Genomic DNA, 24,621 nt, shown 5'->3' on the forward strand with positions numbered 1-24,621 from the left:
CAATCAAGGGAGGCAGACATTTGGAATAAATGGAAAGCAACTCTCAAGCAGAGACTGGTTAGGATATAGAAATAACTTTATGTGTGGAGGCAGATGATAGTGAACTTATCCGTGTCTCTGAAATAGGCCGGTTTCTTTTTAGGTCAGCAACTCCTTCCAGCCAACACACTGCTTGATATCAAAACGGATATTGATGGATAAGAAAGTGCAACGCTGAGAGAGGCTACTGGAGGAACAAGGGCCAAGACAAAAAAAAAAAAAGATTCAATTCCCTTATATTTGAACACACTGTAGGCTACATCTTTCATCTCCATGTGACTCCCTTGTGCAACCAAAAATACTTTAAAACAGATATAAAATGTTGAACCTCAGCAAGCCGTTTATACACCTCCCTGTTGTCTTTGTGCAGTTTGAAGACGGTGTAGGAAGTCATGTTCCCCAGTGTGCCTGACTGGAGGGGTTCCACTCCTATTGAGCAGCAAGGCCCAAATGAGCACAGTTTAACCCCCCCAGACGTTCACATCCCTCAACCGGCGCTCCTCTGGGGCTCCGGTTAAAAAGGAAGTAATGGGGGATTATAAAGCACAGTTGCTCCCTTCTGCTCTGATGGGTGGGCGTTATATATAAATCAATCAGTCAAACCCCCCCGTCTGTGCCTGTGGTTTTAAATTTTTCAACAGGAAAGTGTGTTGCGATGGGATCTGACCAATTTCCAGCCACCTCGGTGTATGGATGAAGCATTTCTTTAAGAGAAAAGCTGTCCGACTGAGACGTGAGTGGAGGAGATTGATGAACATGTCCGCACCAATCACCGTATGGCTCGGCACCAAGGACGGCTTTTCTTTATGTCACATCAAGTGAGAGTGAAACTCAGTCAAATGATGACGCCTCAAACAGCAAACCCCCCAAAAAACTCATCTGTGTGATTTGAATAAATATAAATCTGTCTGACACTGACAGCTGCAATATGTAGCAAGAAGCTAGAGCTGACAGAAAAAAATACATATCTCATGATATATTAATGGAAAACTTTAAACTTGGAGACTGGGATATTTTTATGTTGCACAAATCAGCAAGATTTAAGACTGCGAGTAATGAATTATATCTCTGTAGATAAAAAAAGTCAGGGCTGTGACTTTGTAGGGCAAAAAAAGCTCCATACATTGTGACTAATAAGCAGAAGGAAAAGCATGTGGTAGTACAAATGTTTAAGGAGAAAGTTTTGCTGGAAGAATCTAACATCATCCCTCATAACACCCAAGACTTAACCACTAAACAACCATGCTGGAGGTCCAGTGATGAGCTGGGAGTTGCACTAAAACAAAGCCTTTCTGGGATAGTGTAACGGCAACCATGGAGGACATTATGAGACGTGCCATTACAAACAACAGTATTGTGATGCCGTTAACACTAAGGAGTACCAGACCCCAAAAAAGCTATAGCAAGACATCGGTGTAAAGCTGATCCTTTAGTGACTATGTTTACATGCACCTTAATATTCCACTATCATGCAGAAAATGACAGTAATCTGAATTTAATATGGGTCGTATAAATGGCATATTCCGTTTTCCTAGATTTCCGATTAAGGCATGGAATATGTTGGTATTATTCAGGTTTTATTTGCATTCTTTGGGCATATATACAACACAAGCAGAATACGCACTTCTATTTGGGCTTTTGCCGCCGTTTCCAACACACAGCCTCCTGCCTGTTTACACTCAGCTCTGTGAGTTGCCTTGTACACAAACCAACTAGCTCGGGCTGGGCGATATGTCCTGAAAGTATATCACGATATTTTTAGGCTATATCTTGATACACGATATATATCTTGATATTTTTAGATCTTGCATTAGCACTTCATCAGTGCTAGGACTGGGAAACAAGATCAAAAATAACATTTCTGACCAAAGACCATCTCTGAATCAGAAAATATTAACACATTGAGATTTTTAATTAATAATCATCAATAACGTGGACACAATGACTAAGTGGGGTAATGGGAAGCATTAAAACAAATATAGAAGTATGGTAAGCTGACCCATTTACATAAATTTGCTGTAATTCAGCCTTTAAAATGAGGGGAAAGCATCAATTATCATGACACAATATCAAAAATCTGCGACCATATATAGTCTCATAAATCGATATCAATATAATCTCTTCATATTGCCCAGCCTTACAACTAACAAACTGTGTTCAAAGCTGTGTGGTAGAGATGCATGCCCCAAAAAAAAAACAAAAAAAAAAACCCACATTTCTGGTCAGGAGGAGACACACACCTACTTTTAAACATCATAAAAGACTAGTATATCAACAGGTTTTTGGATATGTGCACATATGGCAATGCTGACCTTTTCAAGAAGGTGGTTAAAGATATGAAAGACGGGGGCTGTGTTCACACAGCTAAAAACGTTAATGCAAAGAAGCAAGATGGCACAAGCAGCTCCAGCTGTTTCAATTTTCCATATTTTAGCATGATAAATGACATGTTAGGGCACGATAATCAGAGTATCTATGGCTGCATGTTAATGGGAATATTAGTGAAACATGCATTTTCATTAGCCATTTAAACAGCTTAGTGTAAATATTATCTTTCTCAGAGTAAGGGCAAAACCTGTCATATTTTGTGCATGGAAACGTAGTCACTGAAATAACAATGGCGTCATATTGTTCGGGAGTTTTAGTGAAATGGGTGGGGCAGTTTCTATTTAAGCTTAAAGGGACAGTTCGACATTTTGGCAAATTCGCCTATTGCCGTAATCCCTGTAGTCATATGAGTAGGTACATTACCTTTAATTGTCAGTGCGTGCTGTTCTGAGATCGGTGGGGCAGAGCTGCCCGCTGAAATGGAGGTGAACGGTACAGGTCCCTCTCTCCCTCAAAACTAATCAAATACACCATCAAATGATTCCAAAAAAAAAAAAAAATTCCAAATCCCTTAAGAGCAAATTCACAATACTGTAGCCAATTTGCATGAACACAAACACACAATAAAAAGTACTACAAAAAAATAGTACTGAGGTATCTGTGTAGAAAATTTAGTTGGACTGTTCTGTTTCAGTGCGGCACTTTAAGGCAAATTAATTTGCTCCAAACTGGTTAAGTACCATGAAAATAAAATAGTATCTGTGCGCAAAAAAGCTGTTTATTGAGTTCAGGACCTGTTTCATTACTTCAAACATATTTAAAAACTGAACACATAAATGGAAAGAAAAGAGCATTCAATCCAACTTTTCCTCCATCTGTTATGTGTGTGTTCACGCTTGCTCCAATAAACCAACGACAACAAGCCCCAAACAACTGTGCTCCTGCCTGCTGTGCACTGCTGAGCTCTCGCCCCAGCCCTTATATTTGTGAATTGGCTGACCGTTTAACGTGACGCGTTTAACTGCGGTGTCCGAAGCCATCAGCGTCATAATCACCCCCATAATTACAACCACATCATAGTTAGTGTGATCAACGTAGCCAGTCACGAGGGGTAATGATATTGGAGGCCGGGGCACTGAGGGAAAAACTAAAGGCCTTAAGTCCTCGCTGAGTAATGGGCCTCCCCTTCGGCCAAATGATGCCCGCTTACACTTAAAGCATCATTTACATTAGCGCCTCTTCTGGGCCATTGCACAGAATGCTTGAAATGGGTCATTAGTGGCAGAATATTCACATCATCTCTGTTCATGTTGGAGGATACAAATGTAGCAGCATGAGTCAAATTGCTTGTAATGTGTGTAATGTGCAAATACTGCCACTGGGGGGGATATACAGTGCTTTGTCATATAGCACTGGGTGTGCGAGTGTATTTAGGGGATTACTGTGTCAGGGCAATGTGGCAGAAAAGAGTTTCAGAGGGACAGCGCTGAAGCAGCAGGGTAATACTGCCACCATCTGGGACACCATGGCTCAATCTCAATTCTCTACAGCCTACTAGTTGAGGACTTTATGCACATCTCCCCACAGATTTGCCAGCGCTATGCTGCAATACCAAGATTACATCATGTTGCCAAGAATGATTTCCTTCTCGTTCTGTGAAGGGGAGAGTTGCAAAATAAAACCAGCTTTGAGATCCAAAAGCTTTTTGAAAGGGAGAGCACATCAGTCTCTTGTATGATGACACCCTCGAGGTCAGGCATGCCAACATAGCCGAATATGCCGTCATAAATACATACCACAGAATGGGACATTTAACAATTAGATGCCACAAAGAGAGACTGACATTTGGTACAGTCACAGAGTGCACAGAATACTGGATTAATACCTTAATGGACCAAAATTCATCTAAGGGAATGTACATCATTTGCTGGGGTGTGCCTTTGTTCGTTTTTTTGATGATATGACACTCTCCAGAGCGACACATATTTGTCCTTGAGCCTCCCTAAGTGTCTGGGGGAAAATGCAAGACCCTCCCTTCACCATAAATAACCATATTTTGCACTTTCTGGCTATGTTAAATGGCGTGATTTTGGAGCTTTGTAAAGAAAACATGCCTTTAAACCCACTTCCTGGTTTGGGGGTTCTAAATTTGGTACAAAATATGACCGTTAAAAGTTAATTTTCACTCCCCTAAGCCAAATTTATAATAAAACAACTCCCTCCCTAATGATTAAAAAATTATTTGAAGTGCCTCCCCCATTGTGCAACACCCCCTGCCCTCATATAAGTAACGAACAGTCCCTAAATGCAACCAAACCTTCCACATTTCATGCTAATGCTAAGTGTTCTACTAAGTGTCGTATGCCTGACAAACCAGTATTAAGCCCTTGAAACTGTACGTGTGTCATGCCATTCAGCCTGCAAATGAATCATCCATGTCAGCAAACAGTACAACATACACCACAGGTTAGTACAGAGGCAAAACTCTTACTTGTTCCCCCTGATTCCTTCCCTGCGCACTGTGGCGAGGCCCTCGCTCACCAGAGATTCAGCAATGTTCTCGCCTGTTGTGTCTAAAATGAGACGACAGAGAGGAAAGAAAAAAAACCTATCAGACACTTCTGAAAGAGGAGAAGTCTCTTTTTTTTTTTATTTGTCTTTTTAAGAGCGGTGTGATTAAAATTACACAGCCGTTCGCTCCAGTCAGGTAATCTGATTGGACAAGAGGCAATCATGAGCACTGACATTTAGGATAAGAGGGACATTTACGTATACAAAATCATGTTTCGCAGGTGTGCTGATTTAACGCTTGATTACAAACTATTCTCAGTTAAAACGTACTTGCGGCTGATAAGCTAGCAGCAGGTACAACTTCCTTTGAAAACACTTTGCTGCTCTGCACCACAAAGTGTTTGGAAAAGCAGAGTACTTCAATTTAGCAGAAAATATACGCAATATTTTGATGGCACAATCATAACCCGATTTGATTTCACTTCACAGGTATGTTGAATTCAGTATAAAGTGCTCAAAAATAAAAAGGGACATTTATGGATTCACATTTTCCCCAATCTGGACACTGTTTACACCAGTGTGTAACTTCAGATGTGACTGTCTGCTCACCTTTCCCCAGGTACACCATGCCGTACTCCCTGCCCAAAGCGGTCTTGATTTCCACAGTGAAGCACACCTCTTTGCCGATTAGCTTCTTCCTTAGGAACTCTCTGGCTTGAAACGCCCAGGGCTGCAACACACACAGGAATATTAATGTACCCTTCCACGGGGAATCAAAAGGTCATCATGTGCATTTTCACTCATGAGACTCATCAGTGTCATTTAAAATAACACATATATTGTATTATTTTCTGATTGAATTGCAGTACATTCATATTTCATGGTCCAAACTGCAGGTCCTTTTGCCTCTTCACAGCCACCACACACGTAACAGTCCACAGCAATGAAGTGAAAATAGTACACACTAAACACAATGATGTAAAGCAAAATATCTCTGTAAGCTGAATTACAAGTGTATTCTGTGAAGTGTATATGTCTCACAAAACAGAGCCATGTTTGCACCTCACATAAGCCAATAAATTGACCATACACAGAGGAAAAGGATTGGATTTGGGAGGCAGAGTGGTACGAACCAGCTGGAATCATTTACTGAGCATCTGAACTACATTTAAAATGTTATTTAACATCACACTAGTTAAATTATTATTGCTCTGACAATTAAATTGATTTTAAAAGGCAGGACTGTCCATCTGGAAATACATTTAAAAATGAAAAGCAGAGTTTTAAGTCTTGCAACCTTCACATTAGAGTTGCCTCTGACACTGCCTAAAGTGTTGGACCAGGTATACAAGTCTGTGCGTCATTCCAATACCACATCATTTATTAATAAAGTTTAAAACAGTTTCACGTCCAGATAAGACAGCAGTTTACACTAGTCGCATCTTAAAGCCTCCAGTTCGATTGAGAATTTACATGTTTGTCTCTCGGCTACATCATGATTCATATAATCAAGTATGGTCTAAAACCAATTCATATAGAATCACAACTGCTCGATGATGATGAAGATAGCAGAACCATGTGATGAAAAGCTAGATCATCTCCTCACATCAGCATTCACCCACAAACTGGAATTGGGTGGTGCTGCAAGACGACTTAGCAGGACCATATCCTGCCTTTGCCAAACACACAAATACAAACACAATGGGACAGAGCTGCTCACCTCATCGGGGGTGTCCTTGGTGTCGGGCTGGCCCTGAGCGGCTCGACGGGCCATGGCCCCAGCTCGGATATTACTGAGATTGATCTGACGCTCCGGGGGTGGGCCGCCTCGAGGCTGGCCCCGGACAATGATGGCGCAGCCTGACAGGACCTGGAGAGATGACAATAGAGACTGTCAGTTAGAGAAGATATAATCAACGTTAAAGAGTTTCATTTGGTGAATGCAGATTCATATCTTGAATATGCAATTCACAAGCCACAAATACCAGCAAACAACACCCGGGAGGAAGAAAGAAAACAGTGGTCACCTTTAGTTTCTATTTCCTCTCAAACAACACACACACTCTGACACATTCAGCGAACCATCGTGTCATTTGCATACTGGCAAGTGTCAATCTGATAAGCACTATGGGAGGGATATCCTTCATTTAACTACTCTAACATAAACAAGCACAGTAAGTAGGCAAATAAGAAACCCATGGACGTAGTGCATCAGATGTGAGTTGTGTTAAGCCTGCCGTCTGCCAATTCACAAAAATTACAGCAGCTATTAAAAAAAGCAAAACCTTAAAAAGATGTCACAGGAAACTACTATAGAGCTGCACGTTGCCAAGGAGACGGTGTGTCATTCAAACGCAAGGTGAGATCACGCTATCTGATAACGTAGCTAAATACAACCAAAAAAAAAAAAAAAAAAAAAAAAAGATAACCTACTCTTGGATTTGACAACCGTGGCATTTACACGAATCTGAGCAAACACTTTTTATCTGCGGACTCTGCGGCGTGTCTGCGGGGAGCATCACAGGGGGGCTGTTGATCTAAGATGTGGGTTAGATAAAGTCTTTCATCAAATCGCCATCACTTCCAACTGTCTGACTCACTCAATCCAAGTATAGGCTGTGCAGAAGAGTGGCTGTAATCTTTACACACAAGGCAGGCATGGAGAAAAGAGGCACTACCCCCGTCCTTCTCTGTTTAGAAAAGGGACAAGTTCCACTTTGAGTGCGCTACACGGCTTTGCCTGACTCTAATCACCTTCCTCAAGGAGCAGAGTTGACTGTGGTAGATAAGGACCATTAATAAACACATGTAAATTAAGTATGCTGCATGCACATGGTTAAAGTTCTGCATTAGATGTTTATTTTTTAGCAAAAACAATCAATTCCTTCGGTATTAAACCAACTATAGTGCAACCTACTCACACGCTTCCCTCTCAAAGGAGCACACAGGCACTTACCTGTTTACAATAGCTACCACAGGTGCAAAAATAGCCCTTCTTCCAACCCAGGAGACACGTGTAATTGTGTTGTTGAGTGTGCTCTCAGTGATAAAGTGGGTCTTGCTGAATTCATATCTGATTGTTCCTGTTTGTGTCATGATGGCACACAGGAGGCTGTGCACCTACTGGGCACCTTCACAGGTCAAACTAGGGAACTTAATGTGAAAATCTGTTAACTTTATTTAGGTGAGAAAAGTTTGTCTTGCTGTTTGAACAAAGTGCAAGGCAAATCTAAACTCAAAGAAGGTGTAGTAGCATATGGAGGAGCAGAGACTGCACACAGCAAGGATGAATGGGAGATTATAGGGGCAAGAAATCTGTAGCGACGTGTCAGTTTCCCGTGGTTGGTTTGAACCAGCACACTGGGGGGAAAGCTATGTGTGTGTGAGTGTGTATGTGTGTGTGGCTTGATGGCTCACAAGACATTAACCAGCGTCTTGAATCATAGTTTTCCTTACGTTAATGACCGGTACTTTACCCGCTGAAATGTGACACAATAGTATTTATAGGAAACGCTGAGTGGGACCTTAACGAAACGTTATATGTATTAGCTTTGACTGTTAGCTTGCATGCTAACGCTACTTGGCTGTGCTACTAATGTCCATGAGGCCAAAAAGATAAATAATTTCAGTTTGAGGAGAACGCAACTTCCAGCAGCACTTCAGGGCACGAACTTTGTCCATAAAAGTCAACACTTGGCTGGACAGCAAACGCTAGTTAGCTAGCCGCTAGCTGGGAAACTAAACATCTGTTAGCGTTGCAGCTAAGTTACTAAATGACAGTTTACAACCAGCGTGGCTTTAAATACATTTAAATCAACTTTGAGTCATGAACGTCGGCTTTTAGCAGTTTAGTATTTATCGACACACTTTACATTTCCAGTAAGTGGTTGGTTAAGTTACTTAAAGCTAACTAGCAACACAGCAAGCATGTGCTAACGTCAGTTGGCTTCAGCTTACTAGCATGCTAGCAAATTTAGTAGCATACTAGCTAATGTTAGCTGGCATGCTGCCGCAGCCAGGTGAGCTTAATGATAGTGACAGTTGTTAGCGACACATTGCCAACACTGGCAGCTATCACACAATTGCATTTATATCGTTATATAAGTTAAATTAAAGTTGTACGATAAGCGAGAGTTAGTTTAGCTTGCGTTAGCCCCGTGGCTCGCTAAGCTAACTAGCTGTATCCTTCACACTCACGTACACTCACACACTCATATGTTAGATTTCCTACCATTTTCACAATTCCTCTCTGCAGAGCAGCAGACGGAGAAGGTGCTGTCTGAGCTGGTGCCGAAACCGATGCCATGTCCAACCGTTAAGAGATAACGTTAACGCCGTTAAGGGGTGACCAGGTAAGGGAGCTGGGACTCTGAAGTGAGTGCCTGTTCTACTGAAAGCCAAGAGAAAAAGGCTGAGCACCGATCAACACACACGTTATACCGGAAACACACTCTGCCATGCATACACACACGTCAAAATCTTTCCGGGTCTGGGAGCGGAATGAACAGGAGCGAATGGAGCCCCTTCGCGACCGCACAAGAGAATTGAACCGAAGACTTCCGGGTCAGGAGGTGCGACACGTCAGCATAGTGTTAACCCAAGTAATGCTGCCTTCAGGGCGGCTCGGGAATTTTCTGATTTGGATCTGAGCCTCGCACAAACGACCCTGCAGATGACAAATGAAGTATAAATATTTCTGAGAGTTGCCAGAAAGAAAAATATCATTTGGGTTTTGAGAGCACATCAGCTGTGTTAAAAATCTATGTTAAAATGGTGTACTTTGAATTAAATTAAATTAAATTAAATTAATTTGTTTTATATATGTATGTATATATATATATATATATATATATATATATATATATATATATATATATATATAGTTAACGACAGGGATGTAAGTATAGTCAGTGCAAGCAGGGCGATCGCACTGGGGCCCCTGAGGTGAGGGGGCCCCCAACAATATGTTAGGCAGATAACAGGCCTTATGAGTAATTTAAATTTTATTCTATTGATGTATATATGTTAGTTGAATTTCACACTTACAGCCTCAGCACAGTGATTATATATATTTTATTTCTGATATTTTTATATCTTAAGTACTAGTGTTAAACACTGTAGCATAATGCACATTATATTTTTTTTTTTTTTTATTTTAATGTATTTTAATTTCTATTTTATTGTATCTTATTGCTTTATATTTAAATATTACTTCTTATAATTCTCTATTCTTTACAACAAAGCACTCTGATTCTAGTCATCTTTTTTTTGTGCAGCAGCAGTAGAAAGCTAAGGCTCTTGTCTCTCCCATCATCACGTCATACCTCATGCTACCCTTCCTGACGTGTGGCGTAACCTACACTATAATTACACCAGAGTTTTGGCGGGAATTTTCCAGTAATGGCCGCGAGAGATCTTGTTTGCATAATCCAAAAAAAACAAAAAACATGACAGCTAGAATATTCATTTTCTTTGCAGCAGAAATGACGATGACGAGTCAATTCAGTTCAGTCCAATTCAATAGAACTTTCTTCAGGATTTCAAAAACTAAACAATGCACATAATTCAAATAACATATGGCGCTCTAAGAAATATTTTGCATATGTTTCTGCATTTAAAAATCTTTTGGATCAATATGTTGAATATGAATATGTTTTTATTTTGTAAAATCTGAAAATAGTACCTGGCAGATTTTTTATGACACAATTATTATGGTTTACTGACTTACATAATCGTGTAGCTTAGGTTGTGCAGATTTTAGGGATATGAAGCATATAGATACTCCAAAAAACATGACATCACAATAAGCAAAAATACCAATGTAGGCACTGCATGGCAGAGCGTTTCTGTTGCAGAGTTCAGAGGGTTTAATATTGTGCCATTTGCTATATTTGCCACTGAAAAGGCAAACCCACCTACATCAAGGTTTTCTTTTGTAAAAGAGTCAATAGCAATCAATAAAAAATATGTTTCAGCATATATTCTACACAAACTATATATAAACAATTAAAGAAGTGATTCATCATAATAACGTGCACTGGAGCCTGTTGTCACTACCTTAACTGATAACAAGTAGGCAGCTGCACTGACTCATTCTCACTCTTTGTTTGTTTTGTCTTTAATAAATTATAATAATAATTTTACTCTAATCCCCTGCATATCTTCTTCTCCTCATTTTGGCTCTGCAGCTTTGTTCCACAGGATTTCAAGACTTAAATCCCACAAACCGAATAAGATGTTATAACAGTTGCGTGATTCTATTCATTATTATTTCTGACTTAATCTAAGGATCACTGAATGATTAGGAAAAAAAAATAGGGAATATTAAATTGAATTATCTTCTATAGAACAGGACAGCTCATTATTCTATGGACCCTTTTTCATCATGACAAACATTTGGACTTGTCAAAGCAGGAAATAATACCATTCATGATGGCTGCATTCCATTTAGGTGAGCCAGTTCTAGGGCTTGTGCATGCTCACTCACTGTCATGGCTTACTGGGATACTTAACTGAGTGAAGCCGTAACTCTAATGAACATGAAACTACACTAAACATGATGATGGCAAATATAAGTAATGGATAGTGTCACCATCAGTATTGAGATGATATCACCTCACCAAGGATCATCTTATCTTGTCTTGTTCTGCTGCTGTTCAGTCGCACTGAACTCGCAGATGTGGTTGTGACTAACTGTGTGAGTGGGAAGCAGGGCATTGCTGGGAAATAACACCAATGCTCAGGGGACCTACTCTAAATATTTGGAGGCTAAATATCTTGAAATGTTTTTACATCTAAATACTCAGACGTTAATTCCCAAAAGGAGTAACTGGTACTGATGACTATGAACTGTGTGTGACGGAGAGAGACAGGCAGACAGAGCGCTCCTTGGCGCAAATTCTAACTCTCTGGTGGTCCAACATCTCCTATTGCTGTTTAGCTTTGTCAAGATTTGGAGACTGTGAAGGCCACAGCACATGAGGCACCTCATTTTCATATTCATGCAACCGCTCACCGATTTGTTTTGCCCTGTATGGACTACTTTAATTGTCACCTGTCTGTAGATCTGTTGCTGTTGTCACAAGGCATCTCTGCATATGGGCTGAACTCTAGGACCAGTTGGATAAACAGCACCAGGAAATATGGAAGTTTAACTTAGAGTAAGCTGTCCTTAAAGTATATTGTAAGTTTCATATGCTATAGGTGTATATTATTGTATTTAAGGATATGTATGTAATCAATTGCAACAGCATTGTATCATTACAAAAAAAAAACCTTCCTTCCCCACTTTACTTCCTTTGTCAATGGGTTTATACCACAAATATCACCCTGTGTCCTCGAATGCAACACATTCTCACTCCGACCTCGTCACATATCAGTGTTTGGTCATGGACCTTCCAAGTCCAGATACGACATGAAAGGTACCCTGGGTGCGTTGGTTGTAGACAAGTTCTGCTTGTTACATGCATTGTCTTCTTTCAAAATACACTTCTGTTGTCACAGGAAAGTTACTGTTTACATACGGTCTCTTTCAAAATAAATGTACTACATCGGTACAACAACACAAATTGATGATTTTTATCCTCCAGCAACTAATGCACATGGTTGGGTTTAGGAAAAAAGAACAGGGTTTGGCTTTATAATCTCTAAAAGCACCACTCTCCCCAGTGAAAGTCGGTGTTTGTTGGACCCATCCACCACCCCTTGCGCCCACCCTACTTGGACTTTCGCCATCTTAACTTTCGTTCTTGTCCTGGCCAATTCCCCCTGACACTGCCAAGCACCATTAAACTATAACGGCGACCGGCCACGTATCATGCCGACGTTAAAGGATGTTTTTTTGGTCAGTGTCTGATGCCATAAGTCACTGCCCAATCGCCGGATTTCGGCGACTTCAGAGTGAGATTAGGGAGGTCATATAAGGACATCACATTTTGGGTTTACTTGACTTTATACTTCATTCTACTTAACCTGGACCTGTTGCCCTCACTCATGGACACTTTTATGCCATCTAGTGGTAGTGAGAGCACAATACACTGATCCATGTAAAAACAAGATGGCAGCCATCTCTGCCAAGTCAGTCTGCAGCTGATCCTGACACAAAAGTGGACAAGGTCCAAAACCTGATCACATGTTATGGTTGAAACTTGTTTATTTATGATTAAAAATGTCTGTAGTTTGATATGGCAACAAATTTGACCAACTTTAGCAACAGTAACAAGACGCTGTTAATCAGGAAATACTTGTTTGAGGACATTGGGACTTAATTATCGCTAACGATGTTGATTTTTTTATACTTACTGGGTCCTATCCAGCCGACATTTGTACGTGGAACCCATGTGGGTAGTAAATGGACTGAAAAAAAAGGGCCCTATAAGGGATTGTCCATTGGTTCCATAATGTACCCATTCCAGTTGCCCATACAGTTGGGTTTAATCAAGTAAGCCCCACATGCGTTACGCTAGGGCTACAAGGGTACAAAGTAGGTATGGACCCAAAATGGGCATCTTATCTGGGGGCCCCCTTGGGTAAACTCACCCATGTGGGCAATTGGCACAGGGCCAATGTAGAACCTGAGGACAATCCCAAAGAAGGCCCATTTTTCTGTCCAATTACGACCCATATGGGCCCCAAATACAAATATTCGCTGGGTACAAATTGTGAGGAAAAATTAAAAATGCTTACCAAACAAAAGTTCAGGTCTCAGGGCGATATGCAATGAGTTGTAAGTGGTGTGTTAATGTGTTGATGTGGCCCTAGGGGTGAAACATCACATACCAAACATAGCTGAGTTTGGCTTAATATAATAATTTGTGATTATGCTTTATGCTTGGATGTTAACTCCAATCAGTCAGTAATGGCAAAATGGATTTTTACCAAATTGTCAACACTTAAAAATGATCGCTTGACATTTTGGGGTTTTTATACAACCTCTGTATTTATCATATTAAGCTCGGGCTGTTCAGGCCTGAGCATCTTTCATTTTTACTACTCAGTTTCCAGCTGACTAATTTGTACCAAGTGGGTATGGGCCCAAAATGGGGATCTTATCTTGGGTAAAACCACCCATGTGGGCAACTGGCATGGGGCCATTATGGAACCCTTGGACAGTCTGATATAGGGCCCATTTTTCATCTCATTTACAACCCACATGGTGCTCACATGCAAATGCTGGCTGGGCTGTAAGAACTTATAGTTAATTCAAATCCCATACACTTATGATTTTCTTTCTTATAGCACGCTGCGCAAAGTTTGATCATATCTACAAATCTTTTTCATCACCACCACCACCAAACCGAATGAAAGCCTACTTTGGAAAGCAGGAATGTCGCTGACGATTTGGCCATTTGATGTACTTGAACCTGTTGCATGTCAAAGTTGCAGTGTACAGCAAATACTGTCCTCAAATGAGTGATGCAAAAGTTCTCTTAAATCACGTGTCAAAAGTGGACTGAGATGAGATTCAACATGAAAAGATGTTTAAGACAATGTTAGAATAAAAGGAACGTATTAAAACGATTTAATTTTATCAAGACAACGGTGGAAGATTTTGGGAATGTAGTAAACGCCGGTGCTTTAACCTGGGCTGCGTTAAAAGTGTCATTAACACGTCAGTAATTGGATTCTGAGTCTTTAAATCCTTTGAAATAAAACAGGTGCAAATACTGTCAACAATCATGAGGTCAGAGCCGTGCTTGTTTCAACTGTAAAGCATTAAAGACTCGATTAAAACTGAATTACATGTTAAGATAGACGATTTGGGTGCGTTATCCTGCTGCTCCAGTCGGCACATGTGGCCACGAACATAAACTCGAGGGAGCAACCCTGTAAATTATTCTTTTAAAAAAGACAAAAACGAGCGTCTGCCTTCAGAGAATGGGAAAACATTCACTGGAGTGAAAATGAAAATCACAAAGACGCACAAATCTAATGAGGAGGTGGAGAAAACATGCTGGGAAAGCGATCAGGGAGGCGGCTGCGTTGCGCACACGGAACCTCAGCGCGCTTTTGGAGAGCTTTTGGTAACCTTTTTACGCGGACAAATTACCCACGTTTCTCAACGCTTCACGGCGCAGTCAAACACCGTTATATATGTTTGATGCACAGGACAAACACCTGGTATGTGTTGGTAACATGTCAATTTATTTTGTGCCGCGATCCAGCCGCTTAAACTCCCGCTCCCTCCTTTGGCGAGCCCTGTTTAGAATTTACGCACCGCGGATATGTGGTACTGTCTTAACAACACAATCTAAGTGCTTTAATCAACCTCGTTTGGCACGCACTGTACGTGCAATAAAGCACTATAAATCAATGGCCACATCAGCTCCCCGGTAATAAATAAAAAGGCTCGCCTTATTTGTCCTTTGTCTCGGTTGGCAAGGAGATGATGGTGTCCAAAAATGGCTGTCCTCTATCTAACCTGTCTGATTGTACACAGAGAGTATTATTGTCCCCTAACCCAGGGTTAATGTATAATTTGGGCCATATGGCATTTTAAAATCTGAGCCTTTATTTCGGTGGCACTTCGATCTGTGTGGACCCAACTAATGATATTCAATTAGTCATTAAACAGGCCCAAAGACGAGCCTTGTGTGAGGTTTCACATAGGCTAATATTTGCTCGTCAAATATTTCCCTTTGAAACGTTTACAACGCATTTTTATCTGCTGGCTGCCCAAGGAACATCTGTGAGGCTTATTTTAGCCTCCCTCTTCTGGACAAACGAGGTCCCCCAATTGGCCCTCTCCTCGCGCCCATATACGAGTCTATTTGTTCACGTTTTGAAAGAAAATGTAATAAAGAGAGACCGGGTGATGGATTTATGATTTATCAAAAGCACTTTACCATATGGCAGTCGTCATTGAGCGCAGATTTCCAAATGTTTGCTTTATGAAAGGGGACCAGAGATCCCTTTTAATCTGAGCCACTTCACCTGGGAAAGGATGCTCGAGTCACGTGACCACCAGTCCCCCCCCCTAAAGGATGGGAAACATACCAGTGTTGGGCATTTAGCTTCTTTGAAATGAAACGGAATTTGTGCCTTTATTAACGTGCAAAAAATACAGTTTAGAGCTTGGATTTTGTTGCAGTGAAAATTTGGTTTGTCACATTGAGACTGTGAGCAGCCACTGCGCAAAAGGAACCGGTGTGAGTTCCCAATCTGGAATATTTCTGTGTTAATTCACTGGTTACAGCAATACGCAGACATTTAGAATTAAAAACACTATTTATAAGGATCCAAAAGCTGAAATATTTCTTTTTATGGCGCCAAGAAAGTCTGGTATATCTAAGAAATGTGGTGAAATCTACTCAGTTCATTGTCCTGGTGCAGAAAAAGCACCAAAACAAGATCATGACATTATTTCTTGGCGCATTTTTATCTTATTTGACTTTGTTTACCAAGCACATGCAACACAGAGAGCACACAATTTAACTTGAGTTTTATCAGGCTGTTTGTATTTTATACTATTACTAAGTATTTTATGTGCATATTAAGGAAATCAAACTCAAACTTGGATTCACTTTGGAGGACTCCATCTCAATCATTACTTAAAATGACTCAACCCTTTGTTATAAAGAATATTGCTTAAAATCGCAGTGTTGAACTGATTTTAAATAAATGGGAAAACAAGCAGAAGGAAATCTGAATATTGCTATATGTAAAAATGTAAAAGTCTCTCAGCCTGAAGCTGATTGGAAGTCTCCAATGCGCACATTCACCTCCAGGCATTATTGACATTTCAGGTAACAGGCCACCACGTCATGTTGAGGTCTGCAGGCCTATAAATGCCTGCTGAAGGGCGTCATTCCCGTCATTGCCATCCACCACAGACACGCGGAGTTACTTGGACAATTTGATTTTTCGACTTTTTATACCATAGGTGTTTTTTGTTTTCTGTCTGGGAACATTACGCATTTTGTTTTTCATCCAGCCTGCAGCCAGCGGAGATGTGTGGAACAAACGACGTGCCAAATAAAGGTTGTTTTTTATTTACAATTTTATTACACTCCACTTATAGGCTGGTATTAGATTTTAAGACACCTAATTAAACCTCCCGCTGAGTCTTTGCAGCGCAGTAAACACAGGCCAGATGTGAACTGTAGTGCCATGACTATTTTTTGAGAGTGATTACTTGAATGTTGTCCTGAAGACAGATTTCAATAGGCTGTGTTATGATAAGGTGGTGGAAGCGTCAACCAGCTCGGAGGGATGTTTCTCAACGGCAGACCTCTCCCTGAATACAAGAGGAGGAAGATGATTGAGCTGGCCTCAGAGGGAGTCCGTCCGAGCCAGATCTCCAGGATACTTCGGGTACGCAAAACTCTTTTGCACAAATAATGACATTTAGGCTTTAAATAAAGGAGACAGGTTGGTTTGTTGTGTTGATATTCTCACGCACAGCTCCGTATGACTGAATGAAAACATCACTTTATATGTGTTAAAGTGAAGAAAGCGGAATCTACTGCGTATTTCAGGTGTCCAACGGGTGCGTCAGTAAGATCCTGAGCCGCTACCGCCGCACTGGACTCCTGGAGCCCAAGACCATAGGAGGGAGCCGACCCCGGCTTCTCACCCCCGGTGTCATCTCCACAATCATCCAGTGCAAAAGGGAGAATCCAACCATTTTTGCTTGGGAGATCCGGAAAAGGCTCACAGCAGCGCGGATATGTAAACTCTGCAAAGTTCCCAGCGTAAGTGAGATTGATTTTTTTTGTCATGAAATTGAGAATGTTCAAGTATTTGACGTGATGCATTTTGCATAATGTGTTTCTGCAAGGTGTCGTCTATAAATCGCATTTTAAGAAAGATCCACTTGGACCACGGGCCCATGTGCATGGAGATCAATGCGCACACAGAGCAGAGTAAGTCACCTGTGAAGGTCACTGGACTACTGAGAACAGCAAAAATATATATTCTGTTTCTGACCAGCATAAAAACATAGTTGGATTTTCAAGAAGCTGATCTGATGTGTTCATATATCCATGGATTACTGGAAGAGCCTATGCAGCAGAGGCCCAGGGGCCCAAGGTGTCAGGGTCCCCCTGGCCTTCATCTGCAAAATGTCACTTAAATGAACATGTACTGACTAGCAAGAGACTCAGAATAACCACAAAGAGACACGAAAAGACAACAAAGACATGCAAAGGAACTGCAAAGAGACACTTAAGTAACTATAAAAAGGGGCAAAACAATCATAAAGGGACACAAAAGGAACAAGAAAGACACAAAATGACCTCAAATAGATACACAACGACTACAAAGTGACACAAAACAGCCACAACAGAAACAAAATTACTACAGAGAAACAAAAGGACTACAACAAGACAGAGAAGGGCCAAAAAAGGTCAAAATTACTTCAGAGAGACACAAAATTACCCCAAAGACTGATAAAATGACTTCAAAAAGACCCAAAACAACCACAAGGAGACACACAATTATTAAGACGAGACATAAAATGACCTCAAAGAGACACAAAAGGACTACAAAAAGAAACTAAATTACCCCAGAAAGAAACAAATTACTGCAGAGACACAAAAGGACTACAAAAGACTCAAAAGTACCAAAAAGACACAAAATTACTCAAAAGAGAAACAAAATTACACCAAAGAGACACAAAATTACTCAAAAGAGAAACAAAATTACACCAAAGAGACACAAAATTACCCCAAAGACACATTAAATGTCAACAAAGAAACCCAAAACAAACACAAGGAGACACACAATTACTGAGAAGAGACACAAAATGACCTCAAAGAGACACAAAACGACTACAAAGTGACACAAAACAGCCACAACAGAAACAAAATTACTACAGAGACACAAAATTGCCTCAAGGAGACACAAAAGGACTACAACAAGACAGAGAAGGGCCAAAAAAGGTCAAAATTACTCCAGAGAGACACAAAATTACCCCAAAGACAGATAAAATGACTTCAAAGAGACCCAAAACAACCAGAAAGAGACACACAATTATTAAGACGAGACACAAAATGACCTCAAAGACATACAAAAGGACTACAAAAAGAAACTAAATTACCCCAGAAAGAAACAAATTACTTCAAAGAGACACAAAGGGACTACAAAAGACTCAAAAGTACCAAAAAGACACAAAATTACTCAAAAGAGAAACAAAATTACACCAAAGAGACACAAAATGACTACAAAAAGAAACTAAATTACACCAGAAATAAACAAATTACTTCAAAGAGACACAGAAGGACTACAAAAGACTCAAAATGACCACGTGGACACACAAACATACTTAAAAGAGACAAAAGGTCTACAAAAAGAGAAAAGTACCAAAAAAAAGGACAAAATTACCCCAAAGACACATTAAACGACAACAAAGAAACCCAAAACAAACACAAGGAGACACACAATTACTAAGAAGAGACACAAAATGACCTCAAAGAGACATGAAACGACTACACAAAGAAACTAAATTACCCCAGAAAGACACAAATTACTTCAAAGAGACATAAAAGGACTACAGAAGACTCAAAAGTACCAACAAGACACAAAATTACACCAAAGAGACACAAAGTGACCACAAAGAGACACAAAATGACCATGAGGAGACACAAATGTACTTCAAAGAGATACAAAAGGCCTACAAAAGACTCAAAAGTACCAAAAAGACACAAAATTACTCAAAAGAGAAACAAAATTACACCAAAGAGACACAAAATGACCACAGACACAAAATGACCATGAGGAGACACAAATGTACTTCAAAGAGACACAAAAGGTCTACAAAAAGAGAAAAGTACCAAAAAAAAGACAAAATTACCCCAAAGACACATTAAACGACAACAAAGAAACCCAAAACAAACACAAGGAGACACACAATTACTGAGAAGAGACACAAAATGACCTCAGAGAGACACAAAACGACTACAAAAAGAAATTAAATTACCCCAGAAAGAAACAAATTACTTCAAAGGGACACAAAATTACCTCAGAGAGACACAAAAGGACGACAAAAGACAAAAAAGTACCAAAAAAGACGCAAAATGACTTTAAAGAGACACAGAATGACTAAAAAGCGACAAAATTACCACTGAAAGACACAAAATGACCCCAAAGAGACACAAAGCAACCACAAGGAGACACAAAGTTACTCCAAAGAGACAAAAATGACCACAGAGAGACACAAAACACCAGAGAGATGCAACTATAAAGTCTGACTATAAAGTCTAGGAGACGTGGTGGGGGCCTTTTGCAAATCTGTGCCCAGGGAGACATTGTCTTATAATCCGCCCATTTGTGTATCATGCACAGATTTTGCTTCTCCGATCCAAGAGGAAGTGAATGAGAGACACATGTTGGAGACAGTGTGCAGTGAAGACCAGAAACCTAAAGGTGCCCAGCAGAGAAACCGCACCACCTTCACCCCAGAGCAGACCACAGCACTTGAGCAAGGTGACTGAAAAGTCCAGAGTTACACAGTTTATCCACTCAGAAGTACATTTAAATGAATGTTTGTATCTCCTCAATCAGAATTCTCTCACAGCCAGTATGCAGACATGTACACGAGAGAGAAGCTGTCGGCTGAGATCAAACTCCCCGAGGACACCATCAAGGTAGGCTCATAATTCTTCACCATTAGAAATGCTCAAACAGAATCCCACATTGAATCTGCTGATTGTCTCCCAAAGGTCTGGTTTTCAAACAGACGGGCCAAGTGGAGGAGGGAAGCCAAACACAGCAGTGACACACAGAGTAAGTGTGAGTGTGTGTTCATGGCAAAGGCCTGGAAATATCATGCATCATCTGACATTATTTGACGATAATTATGTTTTCCATAACTTCTACAGACCTTAGCAAGCAAAGAGATTTTGTCCCTGTGAATCCATCACTGACACACAGCCTCACATCTCAGCAGGTACAGTGTGAGTGTGAAACCCTGTGTCCTCATATAAGGACATCATATTCTGAGTTTACATGACCTCATACTCCATTCTACTTAACTCAGACCTGTTGCCCTTGTTCGTGGACACTTCTTGTGCCATCTAGTGGTAGTGAGAGCACAATACACTGATTCATGTAAATACAAGATGGCAGCCATCTCTGCCAAGTCAGTCTGCAGCCGATCCCAACACAAAACCCGATCACATTTTATGGTTGGAACTTGTTTATTCATGTTTGATAATGTTTGTCGTTAGATATGGCAACAAATTTGACCAATTTTAGCAACAGTAACAAACTCAGACAATGATAATTCGGAAGTACTCATTTGAGGACATTGGGACTTTATTACAGTTGACAATGTTGAGTTTTTTATACTGAAGGGGTCCGACCCAGCCAACATTTGTATGTGGAGCCCATGTTGGTAGTAAATGGGCCCTGTAAGGGATTGTCCATCGGTTCCATAATGGCCCGAAGCCAGTTGCCCACATGGTTGGGTTTAATCAAGTAAGTCCCACATAGGTTATGCTCAGGCTACAAGGGTACCAACTGGGTATGGGCCCCAAATGGGATTAGTATCTGGGCCGGCTTGGGTAAATACACCCATGTGGGTAATTGGCATAGGGCCAATGTGGCCAGTCCCATATAAGGCCCATTTTTCTGTCCATTTACGACCCATATGGGCCCCACATACAAATGTTGGCTGGGTACTGATCCTTAATAGCTCGTCTGAGGACACTGGGACATAATTATAGTCTTGTTTGCTGATGTTAGGACTTTATAATCGTCAGACTGTCCCTAGTTTGGAGTATGGAGTGAAGAAAATTCATCTGGAGTTACAAAACCAATTTGTAATTTTGTTTTTGCACAACAATGTTTGGACATTGAAATAAAGTTTTCTACTTGTTTTACACACTGTGACTATTAAAACCAGACCCATCATCCTCATATGAGGACATTATTTTTTCCAAAACTACTTCCTGTTTAAAGACAATGCGCAGTTTTTATACATTTTTTTTTTTTTAAGTCCTGCCGATCCCAAACAGCTAGGGGAAATTTAAAAAAGCATACCACACAGAAGCTCAGGGTCTCAGGAGGATATACGAAAGCAGAATTTTCTAACAAAATGTTGGAAGAGTTCTGGTTGTTCCAGAAGAAGTGAGAGATTTCGGTATTGTGTCTTCTTCTGTCCTTACTCATTAGACATGGATGATGAAAAGTGTGATGTCACTATTTTCACGCACCAATCGGGATTTAGCAACATATGAATCTGTTAGAAAATTAACTGGTAATTATTTTTATAATTGTTTAAATCATTTACTTTTGTACTTTTGCTTTTAAATTGGATACATTTTCCTGACTTTAATGACATACTTGTACTCAAGTAACATTTCCAATGCAGGGTTCTTACTGGTAGCAGAGTATTTTTACAGTGTGGCATAATTTTACTTAAGTATAACCGGTCGTAATAGATAAACCTAAAGTTACCAAGCTTATTTAGTCAAGATTATTCAATGTTCTGGAGCAATGCTTCCAAATTGTTAAATGTTAATCGGCTTTAAATGTAATTTTGTTTTAGTAATATGACTTCTATGATTAAAATCCTCTGAAATTGGCCTTCAAAATGGCTTTTGGCTCCTCTTACTGTACAGTTACATGTGGAATATGTTTGTGTTGATCTGAAGGCAACAGGAGCGTCAAGAATCCACTGTGAAAACTCTGAGGCCTCCTCTACATACAACACAGTTGCCAGGAAATTGCAAAATGGCTACTTCCTCCCAACAGAAACAGGTGAAAATCTCTTTTTTTGGACTGTCTGAGACCATAGTAATAACATGTATGAATTTTGAAAATGGACATAGGACCATAGAATCGTTAGACTTTTGACGAACTATCCTCCGTCTATCTGATGCACAGGTACAAGAAATTCCGAACATGTGACATCCATCTCAGTCCCACCCTCATTCCTCCATCAGTCTACTGACATGATGGCCCAGGCCGTGACAGACAAGACTCCACTGGATCCCCACAGAGACAGATTCACTTTCCCACTGGTCCACTGTCACGCAGACACAAGGACACCCCTCCCTTTAGCAGCGGAGACAGTAAGAGCGGACAACCCTGTGACTCAGACCTGGAACCAGCAGGGGATTTCTTTCTCTTGGAGCCAGTTTCAAACAGATGAGAGGTTTGTGTTTGTGCAGCAGAACTGGGACGTGAATCCACATCGATACCTGGACTAAATGTGGGGCCACGTTTCTAACATCAGTGAATGTGTTTGTAGAATTTGAGTGCAGCTCAATTTCTAGACTAGATAGACACATTTTAGCCAGCAGAGGGCGACAGAGGACTGGAGTTGCAGCTCCTCCTTTTTTAAATGTACTGCAGATTCACACATGACTTTCCATTAACTCTGTGTTCTTGAATTTCCATTAATAAGGTGTAACATAGACTCTATATTATCACTGAATTCAAAGCTCTGGTTGTAATCTTATCAGACAATGCTCATGGATCCTAAATGAATCTTTTAAACTTGCTTGTAAAGAAGTTAATGCAACGTATGAAACACAAAGTGCTGAATAAAGTTGGACAGAAAAGATGGTAATATTTTTGAAGCGATAATCGGTTTTATTCATGTACAGTTCCAGGAAATAAGATCTTATATGCCAAGATGTGATTAAGCTCACGAAGACAGGTTCCTGCTTGAAAGGGTGTGGATTTTATAGGGTACATTTAGTGCTAATGGAGAATATGAAAACACAAATTATGTCTAAATGCTCTGCAGCGCTGTGACATTCAGTAAATCATAGCTCCATGGATCATTTAAGGTTAACACTGGATAATATGGATGTTATCTCTTTTATAGGCTTGGGCTTGCTGTTTGTTTCACTGCAGAAAGGAGGTTAAGGCGCTCCTCCAAGAGTTCCTTCCAGGGAGGGCCGGTGGGAAAATCTATAACGGTATAGCTTCAAAAAGACTAAACATGACCTGATATCTGCTCTGCTCGGTATCAGCTTTTATGACTGCGACAGTGCAGAGGCATCGAGTTCCTTTATATCCCTTTACTGCAGTGGAGAGACGGTAAGACTCGGAGTTTCTCAATAACTGGTCACCCGGGGAATGGTTGGGATCAGAAGGCAAACAGCTTGGTCAGCAGCATGGAAGTGGCCTACTGGCAAAATGACTTGTCGGAATCTAACGCTACAATGCCAGATAGGTAAACGACATCTCCACATGACAGTGTGCACTTGTGCTGTGAGTTTTACTGTGAATGTAAATCATCTGTGAGCCTTTTAAATCGATTTGGTTCAGTTATTGAAATGGGAACATGATTTCCTCCCCTGAACAGTTGCTGATAGTGGTCAGGTTTAACAACTGTTTTAAGGTACCTTTTTTAGTATTTCCATTTTATGCTACTCTAGATTTCTATTCCACTACATTTCAGAAGCAAATATTGCAACTCTTACATCACTACATTTGACGACAATAGTTACGACCTACTAGAGACCAGGTTTCTGATTCATAAAATGATGTGTAGGATCCATACTAAAAATGTATCTAGGACTGAAAGCCAAAATTGGTGTGCGCCAAAAAATATTTGCCAATTTCTACCATCAGGCTTCCACCTCACCATCTGTGTCGTCAATTTCTGATCTCCAAAATGTCGGTAAGCATGGACCATGGTTTTAAAGATGGCAACGTTTGCGTGGGAAGTGGCATACGCCTCTTTTAGGCCTCGTTTTGTGCGTACACAATGTTTATAAATGGGACCCCAGGAGAGGGCACGTCATGGAGTAGACTTATGAACTGCGAGGTCCCAACTTTTATACATAA

General features: G+C 40.5%; 2 protein-coding genes across 2 annotated transcripts in view; one reads left to right on the top strand and one right to left on the bottom strand.

Annotated features, from left to right (window-relative positions):
* snd1 (staphylococcal nuclease and tudor domain containing 1) overlaps positions 1 to 9,364 on the bottom strand; it is a 271,331-nt gene extending 261,967 nt beyond the window's left edge. Inside the window, exons 1-4 of the mRNA XM_049567171.1 lie at positions 9,110 to 9,364; positions 6,599 to 6,748; positions 5,488 to 5,608; positions 4,859 to 4,940 (exon numbers count right to left, since the gene is read on the bottom strand). Coding sequence (XP_049423128.1) covers positions 4,859 to 4,940; positions 5,488 to 5,608; positions 6,599 to 6,748; positions 9,110 to 9,184 — 428 coding nt within the window. The 5' untranslated portion in view covers positions 9,185 to 9,364. The remainder of the gene's footprint in view (positions 1 to 4,858; positions 4,941 to 5,487; positions 5,609 to 6,598; positions 6,749 to 9,109) is intronic.
* Positions 9,365 to 13,366: 4,002 nt separating this feature from the next.
* On the top strand, positions 13,367 to 23,030 carry pax4 (paired box 4). Its single transcript, XM_049567416.1, has 10 exons — positions 13,367 to 13,406; positions 17,060 to 17,190; positions 17,355 to 17,570; positions 17,657 to 17,741; positions 20,161 to 20,301; positions 20,380 to 20,462; positions 20,538 to 20,601; positions 20,697 to 20,764; positions 22,473 to 22,578; positions 22,705 to 23,030. Exons 1-10 carry the CDS (start codon positions 13,367 to 13,369, stop codon positions 23,028 to 23,030), a joined length of 1,260 nt encoding a protein of 419 aa, XP_049423373.1.
* Positions 23,031 to 24,621: the final 1,591 nt, after the last annotated feature.

The sequence above is a fragment of the Epinephelus fuscoguttatus genome, linkage group LG22 (genome assembly GCF_011397635.1).
Source record: "Epinephelus fuscoguttatus linkage group LG22, E.fuscoguttatus.final_Chr_v1".
NCBI lineage: Eukaryota > Metazoa > Chordata > Actinopteri > Perciformes > Serranidae > Epinephelus > Epinephelus fuscoguttatus.